General features: G+C 41.1%; 1 protein-coding gene across 1 annotated transcript in view; it reads right to left on the minus strand.

Moving 5' to 3' along the window:
- The window catches only part of ggps1 (geranylgeranyl diphosphate synthase 1), a 15,355-nt gene extending 10,034 nt beyond the window's left edge, over window positions 1-5,321 (minus strand). Inside the window, exons 1-2 of the mRNA XM_037678136.1 lie at window positions 5,301-5,321; window positions 2,672-2,769 (exon numbers count right to left, since the gene is read on the minus strand). Of these exons, the coding sequence (XP_037534064.1) occupies window positions 2,672-2,744 (73 nt within the window). The 5' untranslated portion in view covers window positions 2,745-2,769; window positions 5,301-5,321. The remainder of the gene's footprint in view (window positions 1-2,671; window positions 2,770-5,300) is intronic.
- Window positions 5,322-12,485: the final 7,164 nt, after the last annotated feature.

Genomic DNA, 12,485 nt, shown 5'->3' on the forward strand with positions numbered 1-12,485 from the left:
TGGATGAATGGATGGATAGTTGGATGTATAGTTGGATGGATGAATGTACGGTTGGATGTATGGTTGGATGTATAAATACTCTTTAGACAATGACCAATAAAAGCAGCCTCGTCATATTTTAACTGGATTGATCTAAAGCTTTAAGCTGAGGAGGTGAAAGAAAACACTGAGAATTTGAAACGCGTCTTCATCAGAACTAAATCAACTTTGCTTTAAAGTGTTTTTTACAAAGTTCTGACGAGCCGCAATAAAAACACGTAAAGAACACAAGTCTGAACGAGACGAGGAGTACCGCTCTGGGTTCTGGCACACGGTTCCTCTCCTGACGGTTTGATGGAGCGCTCATTACTTTTATTCAGATTTAGCCTCATTAAAGAGAAGAGCTGAAGATTCAAACAAGAATAACCTGCGTGCACAAAGTGCACGTTCTAAATGTTAACAAGCCGAGACATTAGAAGGGAGAGAACGTTTGTCACAAGGCTGTGAATTAACATTCGTTCACCTTCCAGAACATTTTAACAGATTTCTACTCCTTCATCCAACCAGGTCTAAAATAAATAAATAAATAATAATAATAAATATAATAAAATAATTAAAATAAACAAAAAACGTTTAGCCTGGCCTATATCAAACCTTGCAGAGAGAAGTTTGATGTTGACATAAGATTCAGAAATGCAGGTACGCACTCAATGTAAACAAAGCACTCCTTCAAGTATTCTACTTTTACCTGCACAGTTGACTCAAATCTGGGTGACACTATGTACAAATACACAAAACTGCCGGGCGTGTCCGTCCAAAACGTTTCTTCCCAGAACAACTTCAGTCACTTCGGCTCGTATCCTCTAACAACTTCAGCTGAAAAGTGGTTAATTTAAGCACATTTTAGCCACCGATATGTGAAATCTTGAATCATTTTGACGGGTCTTTGTGACGTTGCGATGACTTATTTTAAACCTGCTCAGATTTGCGCACAAAGAGTTGACGTCAAAGCAGCAAAAATAAAACTTTTCAGACGGTTTAATTTATTTTGTGTGTCGCACATAAGCTATGGGAGAATCAAACAAACTGCTGTTCATAAACCCAACATTAGGGTTACCGCGCCACAGGATCAAAGTCATTTTTAGGCTTAACCTGCTGGACCAAACTTCAAAATTTACATAAATACAACCTCCACTCCCTTTCTCTTATGCTTCTGTCTCAGAAACCCTGCCGAGGACACGCAGACCTGGAACCATGAAAACTGAAAGTAGTGATGTCAAAGACGGACTCTACATTAGACCAGGGGTCTGCAACCTTTAGGATCAAAAGATCCAACTCTGCCCCTTCGCACACTAAATAAAATGATGATCAACTGGTGGCCCATGGCCCGCTTCAAGCCTGTTGGCTTTTCCAGCCAGCAGGTGTGATGTTATGAAACTAAAATATCAACTTATTAGGGATGCACGATATTATCTGCATGGTATCAGTATCGGCCAATATCAGCGATAAAGTTAAATATCGGATATCGGCATTATAATATACATATTATATATTTAGTGTTGCATCATGTTCAGCCCCTTTTTGGCATCTACATTTGGTAGCAGGCCGAACTGACAAAGACCTGCAGAATAATGTAGTATTTTAATTCCACAGCTATGCAGTCTCTGTAAAGGAAAAAATATCGGTTTTGGTATCGGTTATCGGCCAAACAAGTTTTAACATATCGGCCAAAAATCCAATATCGTGCATCACTACAAATTATTATTAATATTTATTGATGTTTTTATATTTTAAGGCAAAAGAAAAGACTGGATTTATGTGAAGAATAAAATATACACACCGGTATATATTTTCCAATTTTGTAAAAAACTCAAACAAGTATGCAGGCTTATGGGAGTTTTCTTTTTAATTGTGGAAACGATTCATAAATTCATAACTTCATATTATGAAGTAATAAAGCATAAAATTAAAAATGAGGCCAGTTTGTTGGAAATGTAATTGAATTTTAAAATCTAAATAAATACTTCCATTTACTTTTTTTTTGTTAATTTTTTATTATTATCAAGTTGACTCACTATAAATTCTTCTCAGCAACCTGCCTTAAAGGTATTCCTCCCAAAACATTTGAGAAACGGATCACTCACAACGTACGACTGGAAGTAAGCTAAAAGAAGTGGCTAACAAACTACTAGCATGACGTAGTCAACAAGTTTTACTGCTTGTGTTCGTACACGTTGGCAAAAGACCAGAAACCTGCTAAAACTAGTCACTTCTTGTTGGTAAAACAGCAATAAACTTCAGTTTTATGTTAGTTTTGGTTCAAACTTAGAGCCGCACGTGGCTCCAGAGCCGCAGGTTGCAGACCCCTGCATTAGAAAATGAGGACAAGCAGGAGGAAGCATATTATTTTCGGCTACATTTAGACGTATCTTTATTTAAAAGTCCTTTTTTTTAATGCAGCTAAAAAAAATGCTGAATGAGCTTTATAAATCACTCTGGGATAAAACGGGCTTCAAGCTCTCGCTAATCAAGCGACAAATAATTTAACCGCTTGTTTTGCCCAGGTTGCGTCCCTGAGCAACTTGAACAGGTCGAAGCAGCCGAAGAGCGCTCATAAGTCACGTGCGGCGTGGTTCTTCGGCTTCATTTTTTCCTCAAACCCTGCAGCTACTGAGAGAGAAATCGGACTCACCCGGCAGTTGCAGTAAGTACTTGTACGGTTCGAGCAGAATCCGGTCAGAGGCGGCTGCAGAGGCACCGTCCATCGCTTCAAGTTGACCAAACTCTGAACTGGAAGACAAAAACAAAACGTGACAAATCAAAACTAATATTGAAGACAAACGAGTCAAATATTTTTTAAGATGAATGAGCATCATCTTTGATAAACGACTGAAGTAGAGACGGTTTGGGTCTAATTTTCTCTGAATAAGTTGTTAATAAAAACTATTTTAACACAATTGTCGCTTTGATCAAGTCTCCCAAGACGCGAGTTACGAACGACAACATATTACCACAACGTTTTTAACTTTCAGTTTGCTTATTCGTTCATTTAGTTGTGGTTTCGTAACAGAAAGCTGTTCATTAGTTGAAATATGAGCCATCGAGCTGCAGAAACGTGCCGCTCCCTGAGCGGAGAGTTCATGACTTCAGGGATTAGAGATAAGAATTATTAAATACATCATTTTAATTTATGGAAATAATGAGACTGTCATTTTGACTTAAAACAATCGTAACTCTCCACTACCTACAAAATCAGAATGAACTCAGAATCTGATTCTGTCTTATAGTTTATTTTGAAAGGATTACACAGTGGAAGCCATGGTGACTGGTGTGCTACACCTTTTATTTTCAGAATAAGGACCCAGTCCAACAATGATCTTTAGAAGATGAAGGAATTTAAATCTCTCTGACTGCTATACCTGTACCTGAAGTCTCTGTGGTAAATAGACTACCGTCTATCCATGGTTGAGCCGTGGAGGCAACAGGTCCAGGAGAGAAACCCAGACCTCACTCTCTAAAGCGGCACTCTTCAGCTCCTTCGGGAGATCTTAAGGTGTTACCAGGCCAGAGAGGAAATATAAAACCAGCAGAGAGTTCTGCTGCCCTGAGGTCTCGTCCCATGGGGGACATGCCCAAAAAACCTCTATAGGGAGGCATCCTAATCAGATAAACCACCTCAACTGACTCTAAAAATAAATAAAAAAAAGAGGATCGGGGATTAACCCCACAATAAGAATGGTACCAGGACCACCTTCATATTATATCAAGTCAATTCACATTTATTTATATAGCACATTTAAAACAGTAACCGTTATCAAAGTGCTTACCAAAAAAGATCCCAGCATCAAATATTAAAAACAAGATATTACAGCATCATGAACAAAAGCATCAAAACATGAAATATAATGAGAAACAATGAAATACTAAATCAAATCACCCTGCGTTAACTCAGGGAGTAAAAGTAAAATGGATGAACACAATCATCAACAACGAAATACCAAATGAGATCACACTGTGTTAAATGCCAGTGAGTACAGATGTGTCAGTGAGTACAGATGTGTTTTGAGGAGAGATTTAAAAATAGAGCCTGAGATGGCCTGTCGAATGTTGATGGGCAGATTGTTCCAGAGTTTAGGGCCCACGACTGAAAACGCCCGGTCTCCTCTGAGCTTAAAAATATCACTAAAAACGATGCAGGAAAACTGATCCGAGCAGTTGTCACTTCTGTGCTGGGCTATTGTAATTTTTATAATCAGTGTCTAAAAACAACTGTAAACAGTCTTCAGTTGATCCAAAAGATTCAGAGTTCTGATGTGAGACCAAAGGAGAGATCATATCTCTCCAGTTTTAGCTTCACTCCATTGTCTCTCTGTCAAATTTGGAACAAAATTCAAAACCTTACGTCTAACCTACAAAGCTCTCAACAACCTAGCTCCATCTTAGGTTACAGTTCTAATTGTTCCATACTTTCCAAACCGAGCATTTCGCTCAGGTTTACTTGCGATTCCTAGAGTTACTAAAAGTAGAATGGAGCTTTCCTCTTGTGGAAACAACTTCCAGTTTCTGTCTGTGAGTTATTATAAATAAAGGTTGATTGATTAATTATAATTCTTCTTGTTTTTTATATTTTCTTGCAAGAATGTTTGGGAAAAATTGTCCGATTTTTTTTAAATACAAGATAAAACAACAACTTTCTCACTGGGCTGCATTTAGGAATGTGTCTTGTTTGTGACGTCTCTAGATTATCACATAATTGAGACAACATAAAGGAGAAGAAACGCTTACGTCCCCAGGCTGCTCTTTGCAAGCACACACACGAAGTTTAAACTCAAAATCACCCTTTTATTTTTACACTTGCTGCAATACAAATCTACATATGGGCACAACTTTGGACATTTGCAAATGTCATTACAGAAGACTGAGAAGATGTAACTCATGTATTTATATTTTCCAAATGTCTGTGACAATAAATTTCCGCATGTAACCATTTTTTTTTTTTACAACTATTGATTTGGTCCAATACCTTATATGAGAATAAAACAAGTAAAGATGGAAATTTCCTGAATTATGGTGTTATCATATAACAAAATAATAATAATATAATTCACATGACAAAAAGATGCAGTAAAAAGTTAGCTTTAATAAAACAAGAGGTGAATGATTTAGCTGCATTGGCTATTCTTTTACAATTTACAATGAAATAGCATTACTCTATCAGTAATAGTATATTACTTATTTATGAATGATTAGATACAGTATTACTAATATATTCATAAACATGCTGCCTCTGCTGTCTGTGACGCTGATGTAACCACACCCACCTTGGCTGCGGTGTGTCAGCCGGTCCCGATTTCCGGTTAGCCGTTGTGCTAATCACTTAGCCTATGCAGGCTAACATAAACGATCAAATATATCCCCGTTGAGCATTTCTTTCTTCCTTTTTTCCACCAAAACAGATCCACTCACATCCACGGTGGTCAAGAAAGGCACGCGATATAACGGCTAATATTTACACTTTCAAATCATTTCAGGTCTCGCGAGCTACCACTTCCGTCCATTTCCCTCGAAGCTATGCTAAGCTATGCTAACACCACTCCTTTTGCGCACAGTGCAAACAGCTTTTCGCACTATGGCTTTTCGGACGACTTGCATTTATAACCTTCAACACGTTAAAGAGCATGCGCACAGTGTCTGAGAAGGGGCGCTCGCGAGAAGGGTGCAACGCATTTAAACTTTCGTATTGCCCGGTAAACTCCTCACTGTTTTTTTCAAACGGGGACCAAACGTTTCTATCATTGTTGGGACACTCTGTGATACAAATCAAACGTACGCTTACTCTCAAAACACATGGGAGTTGTAGTTTCTTCGTCAGGTTTTGTGACATTACTTTGCAACACTCGCTGTGGATATTTTGCGCTCAGATCAACCAATCCCGTGTCACACAGACGAGAGTCGTTACCGCATCGACCAATGGGATGAGCGTATTTTTAAAAGAGGCGGGATCATTACGCCCGTCAATCATTCTCAGAGAAGCGGAGGGGGGTGGGATCAGAAAAAGAGCTAGGTTAGAGAGGAGCTCTCAACAACAGCAGCCCTCCGCGAAAACCACTTTTATTAACCCGCATCCAACAACAACCCGAGGGAATACGGACATTAAATCCGCTCATCTTTTTCACATAAATGTTTCTATGGATTACTAATACCCTTTCGTCGAAAACCAGGAGTGTTTCTCAACTTGACAGCATAGGTAAGTCTGCTTTTGTTCACCGAAGCGATCGCTAATATTGAACATTTTTTTTTACTAGCATGTCCCCAAAACAGCCAACCGTGACCGTAGCTAACTTGTTAACTAATGATGCGTTGGAAAGCGCAGAAGAGGGGGTTCACTCTGGAGGAATGAATGAATCCGGGTGCCTTAAAACCGACCCCCGAGGGTAGCGAAAAGAACTTGGGCAGCAAAGTTCTGCGTTAGCTTCCCGAAAAACGAGGCTTGGCGAAGCGGTCGCGCGCTCCGCGGCTCGCCCGGACACGGTGAGCGATCTTCCCGGGGAGGTTCGGTCGTCGAGCGGCGCCTGTCATGATCTTCCCACCGCCTCCGCCGCCCTTTAAACGGACGCGAAAAGTGATATTAGTCGAAGCAGTCGGGAGTCCTTGATGGTGTTCGTAATGTCGCCGGAGCGGTGGCTCCGTGTAGTTTGTAACGGGAGATCGTTTCTTTTGTGACATCGCTTCACTCTCGCGGCGACAGCTCGTGTTATTATTCTAGACCCGTGCGTGTTTTTTACACGTCCTAACGTGGCTGAGAGGACGGTTTAGTGCTCGGGTTTAAATGGACCGTAGTTAACCAGTAATCCAACGCTAAGAGGAAGGGGGGGGGGGGCGATCCGGTCCGCAGAGCGTCGGCTGGGGTCGGACACTATCTGGTGATTGTCTGGGGCGGATGGATCCTCCACAGAAATAATCCAGGAAGGGTTTCACGTCCTTTCATCGAGCCTGACCTTGCTGCGAACCGTTTATTTATTTATTTATTTATTTTGTCGAGTTGTTTCTTTTGTCGCCCAGTCGACGATTTCTGCGCGAAGAAAGTGACTGGAAATAAAAACAACGACCCCCCGCGAAGCCTCACTTTATCTAACTCGACCGGATTGCGACATTTCTGGAAGGCTTTCTTTCTTTCGTCCGCTTTCGTGTTTTTTATTTTGTTCCCCCAGTCTGTTCTGGAGCGTGGACAGGTGAACAGAGACATTTGTTTCTGGGTCTCTCTCCCTTTCTCTCCGCCTGTCAGCCTCAGAAATGGCGTCATCCTCTGCCGTGTAGTCGGCGCAGAGACCCCGGAGGCTTCGCCTCGTCGTCCAGCCGGAGTCGTCACCTCCTCGGCCCCATTTACTGGCAACAGAAAAACACCTTCCATTACATAAACGTCTTTTTAAGGACTGGGAGCAGCCAGCCTGCAGAGATTTACTTTTCTGCAACACACCCATTTCCCTCTCCGCAAACAAATCAGGATGTAAAACATGGAGCAAAAAAGGGGATGTTTTATTTATTTGTTTTTATCCCCATTACCGCCCAGCTCTTTTTCAGGGCATCCACCAGTAGAAGAAGAAGTGATGTCATCATAACATAACCCTGTATTGTTGTGGTGGACTGAAGTTGGCAGCCTTCTCCTGTCATGCCTAACATCGTCTTCATCCTTCGTTTTTCAGGCTTGGATTCCTCGCCCAGAGGACTCGTAGAGAGATGAAGGTACGTTCGCTTGTTTTTTTCCTGCGTTCTGCAGGTTTCCGTACGGCACGGTGTTACCGGCAACCAAAAGGAAGATCTCTTTGTTGGCAAAACGTTCCCTGAACTGGCGGGAAGGTTTTGGAGGCACATCGATTAACTTTTGTTGTCGACCTGGTTCAGGATGGATGCAGTGAAGGGTTTGCGCTGGATAATCAAATGTAAAAAGCAAGCGTGCATACAGACAGATCGTTACGGAAGCGGTTAACAGTTGTTTAACGTATCAGTGACATGTGCCCAACGATATGTCACGTATCATTTTATACGCCGTAGACCAGCGTATTACTAGACTGCACTGGATGGATGGCTATAATCTGGTGAACGTTGGTGTGGTAGCAGCTGAGATCTGACACATTCTTTGAGCACTTACTGATCCTTCCAGATGTTCGTTTAAAACTTTGACATTCACTGTTAGTGTCAAGACCCTGTGATGGACTTGCGACCCGTCCAGGGTGTACCCCGCCCCTCGCACAGTGATTGCTGGACGTGGCCACCGGCGACCCCCGTGACCCAAAAATGGAAGAAGCGGGTAAAAGATAACGGATGGATGTTCGAGTCAATCCTGTCTGTCTGTTAGCAAAACATCTAAACCATGGACTTTTTTTTTTTTGAGTTCTCCCAATCAAATTGTCTGATTAAGCTAATTTGGAGAACACAAAACTGGCTCAGTTGTTTAGATGATTTATGCGTTGAATGGTCATTAACAACGCATTCATTCAACTTTTATTTATACAGGCTAGCCTCACTGAGCCACGGGGACTCATTTACAAGAGGGACCTGTTCCAGACAGAACATATAAAGTACAGACAACAAAACGGTAGACAGTGACAACAATAAAAAATCAGTTAAAATAAGAGTAGCGTACTCTGAGCGTTAGTTCTTGCACGATGTTCTCAAGTTTGGATAAAATCGACTAACTCCATCGAAAACTGCCATAAAAGGCGGCGGGTGATCTGCACTTACTCAGATAGTGCTATGCTGGTTTTAAAATGCAGCAAATTAACACAAGTAATGAGATGTTGTTGCAAAACCCACTTTTGGTTCTTAAGCATAATGTGAGCTTTCTGTAGATGTAAATATCGTGATTGTTTTGCAAAAGGCTTGTTGCTTCGCTCCACGTGGTTTCAGTTGTGTGCGAATGAAAATGCTGATTACGATGTTAAAGGTGTAAATGACATTTAGTTTTGTGCTTTTCATTGTTGTTGTGCCTGCAGCCCGTTGCGCCGTGATTTGTCATCTGCTGCCGTGTGTGCCCTGTGAGTGGCATTAAACCCACACGGTCGTGTCACGGCAGTCGGGACTCTTGACAAGTGTCTGTATTTTTATTCCACGTGTAGAACAGAGCACCACATCATCAGGGGGAGAAATCCAGTAAGCTGACGAGGTGTGCTGTGACAAGCTTTGTGATTGAATAGAGTGCGGTGAAGCCTCCAGAGCTGCTGCCACTTTGCCCTAAATTGTGCTCGATTACGCTACACTATCACCCAGTTACAGAAATGTCAGCCTAACCTCAAAGGTTCCTTAAAAATCGTGCAGACAAAGCACAAGCAGAGTTCTTAAACAACACCCTGTTTGCTGTGAATTGTTTATTGACTCACCTTGTCATGTTGACTATGTCTGTGTTTGACTGCAGAGTTAGCAAAATATCTCACGAACAAAATGAAACTCTCAAAAAGTAATTATTGGATGTTCAAGATGGCCGCCGGCGCCAACTGACCTGACTGAACTCAAAGATGGCTGCGACTCGACCCGTTTTGCAAGTATGAGGGGAGGTATTGGTGTGGTAGTAGCTGAGAGTCACTCTCAACCTGTGCTTCGAGCCTGGTCACCCAAAATACGAATTTAAAATTGTTGCAGCTAACAATTTGACTCAACCTCGTGTGTCTGTTAGCAAAATATCTTATGAAACAATTAGTGGATGTACATGTACAACTGATTTAGTCTCACTGAGCCTCGGGGACTCATTTAGCGTATCGTTGAACGTATATCTTAGATCCTTGTGGCCTGTTTCTTTTTATACTTTTTTTTTTGTGTAAATGGGACCCCGTGTACACAATTTTTATTCCACTTCATGTACAACATGTGATGCGAATGACAATAAAGATACTTGAACTTGATTTGGAGTTAGCCTAATTCAAGATGGCTGCCACAGCTAATCGAACTTAGCAAATAGAAAAATGGGTAGCTGTAATTTCTTTCAGATACCGAGCTATAATTTGTAGTGGCAGTAGGTGAACGTGATTAACAACAGACTTTCTGAGCATTAATATATGTCATAACGTTGTTTCAATGAAAACAAATTAAAATGGCTGCGACTCTGTCGTTCTTTACTCGTTCTTTATCCCATATTATTTGAATCTGGGCCTCTAGTTCTTGTCCTACAGCATGGATTCCACATAAATGACACACTTTGTTTCATAGGAAAGTGAAAGTGGAAAGTGATCGCTAGAAATCAAACGCTGTGCTCAAACAGGGACGTTAGGACAACCAATGATTTAACCAAAGCTAACTTCCTGCAGATTTACTCCATTCCTACTGTTTTTATCTGCATGGCCGCTAAAAGTAGAAAAGTTTCCAGTCTGACGTTCAGTTCTGGGTTGGAGAAAGTCCTTAATTATTCATAAATTTACTCCACTGAGGGCAGACTGTCGGACAACTTGTTGGAACAATAAACCGTTTTTTGGTACGCATTTAAAACTACGGTAAATATTGCATGGCCGGAGAGGTGAAGGACTCTGCCTGCAACTGAGAATGATAAAAGATCGGGCAGATGAAGAGGACAGAGTTGGACAGAGAGACAATGTTTGTGCAGCTTATGAGAGAGCTTCTGCTGCAAAGAGCTCCGCTTTCTATCACAAGCTGTTCACTGCAGGCATCAGGATCAAAACATGTTCTCAGATAAATTACAATAGTTACATATTATATAATAATAAAGACTTAAACATATTTATTGTCACGTTACACATCCGTCCATTATCTTCTGCCTGTCACAGAGCAGAAAGGGGGCATTGGAAATACCCTTCATCTGCTCATCCGTGCATGTTGTGAGCACGAAAACTTGGAAAAATAAGTGAGGTACTGACTCCCGTTTTGGTGTGGTGTAGGCATAAGAAAGGTTCCTTTTGTAAAGTGGGTCGCCATGTCAAAATCCAAGATGGCCACTGCCATATATACCTTGTGAGTGCGATAACTTGGAAAAATAAGCAATGGATCAACTTCTGTTTTGGTGTGTGGCTACATCTAGGCATAAGAAAGGTTCTTCACGAAAACTGGGCTGCCAGGTCAAAATCCAAGATGGCCACCACCACAGAGTGCACCGGTAAAATATTGGTGATGTCCTTAGGTGGAAAAATGTAATAAACATACCGTTTTTAAAGTAATTGGGCATTTTCACATGTCGCATTGTGAACAGTTGTAAACACTGTTAAAACACTTTAATCATCTATTCTGCGTTAAGGCTTTAACAGACTACTCGAGTAATCGACACATCGATTCCTGGGACATCTCTCGAGTTTTTAAATTTCACGTCGAGTATTCGTAGTGACGTTATTACGTCGCCGTTACGTCATTGCGTCACGTGATCTGCACCGGGCGCGGGCTATAAAATGGATTCCTCCCAGCAGATGGACTGAGCGGAGCAGGTCCAGTCTTGGCAAACGGGTAGAAAAACATCAACGTGTGAAAATATTTCACTAAAGATGAATCTTCCTGTTCAAAAGGAAACAGAAAATGAATCAACTTCCTGACTGTTTGGAGCTCGTTGCGAACCGGTGTTATACCATATTGTGTGACCACCGTATATTGTGACCGTAGGGGGCGGTGTTGCATGCACTGTTGCAGGTCACAGAATATGGTGTAACACCGGGTACAATGACCGAAGCAGAACCAGCTTCCTCTGACCTTGTTTCACAAACTAAAAGCAAAAAATATTAATCTCTAAACCTATAAAAAAACTTTAAACATATTAATCTCTAAAACTAAACCTAATGAGCATCACTGCGGGGGGTGGTGTGGGGTGCCCCCTCCCTCCACTGTTTTTAGTGTTTTTGACATGCTGCACGTTTCTTTCACTTTTGTAGCTTAATAATAATAACTAATAGTTTTAGTTTTCCTGTGACTTATTTAAAGTATAATAAATGGTAGGAGCATAATATACACTCCCAATGTTTTGTTGGACTTTTTTTGTAAATGAAAAAAATTACTTTTTTTGCAGTTTTATTTATTTTTGCTTCTTGAGATCCTATGACGTCATCAACTACTCGAGTTTTATTATGTTAATGTTGAGTTTAAAAATTATGTAGTCGTTCAACCCCTATTCTGCATCATCATAAACTAGCACTTTAAGTGTATTCTAATACCAGGTCGTAGGTAGTCCTGGGAAATGTGAGGTTTGTAATAATTTAATTACCAGGTGAAGTTTAATGAAACTAGTTTCAGATTTGTTGTTTAGGATTGTTCTGACCTGAAGTGTTGCTCATGAAATGTACAAGTTGCTCTGTTGTTTGAGAACAGTGGTTTTTCAGAGAGATGCTGATCGATACTGTTTATAAGATGAGGGTGGAGGATGTAAACATATTTGTCAATCCTGCATTTAGTCGTGCTGCTGGTTAACGGCATGTGGTGCTGTGGTAATACGCCACGTATTTATGTAGCGGGGACCCCAGCAGGTCGTGTCCATTAGTCTTCCTAATGTTCACGGCTGATAAAAAGAAATCCATCCATCCATT

The sequence above is a fragment of the Nematolebias whitei genome, chromosome 1, assembly GCF_014905685.2.
Source record: "Nematolebias whitei isolate Nwh7 chromosome 1, NemWhi1, whole genome shotgun sequence".
Classification (NCBI taxonomy): Eukaryota; Metazoa; Chordata; class Actinopteri; order Cyprinodontiformes; family Rivulidae; genus Nematolebias; species Nematolebias whitei.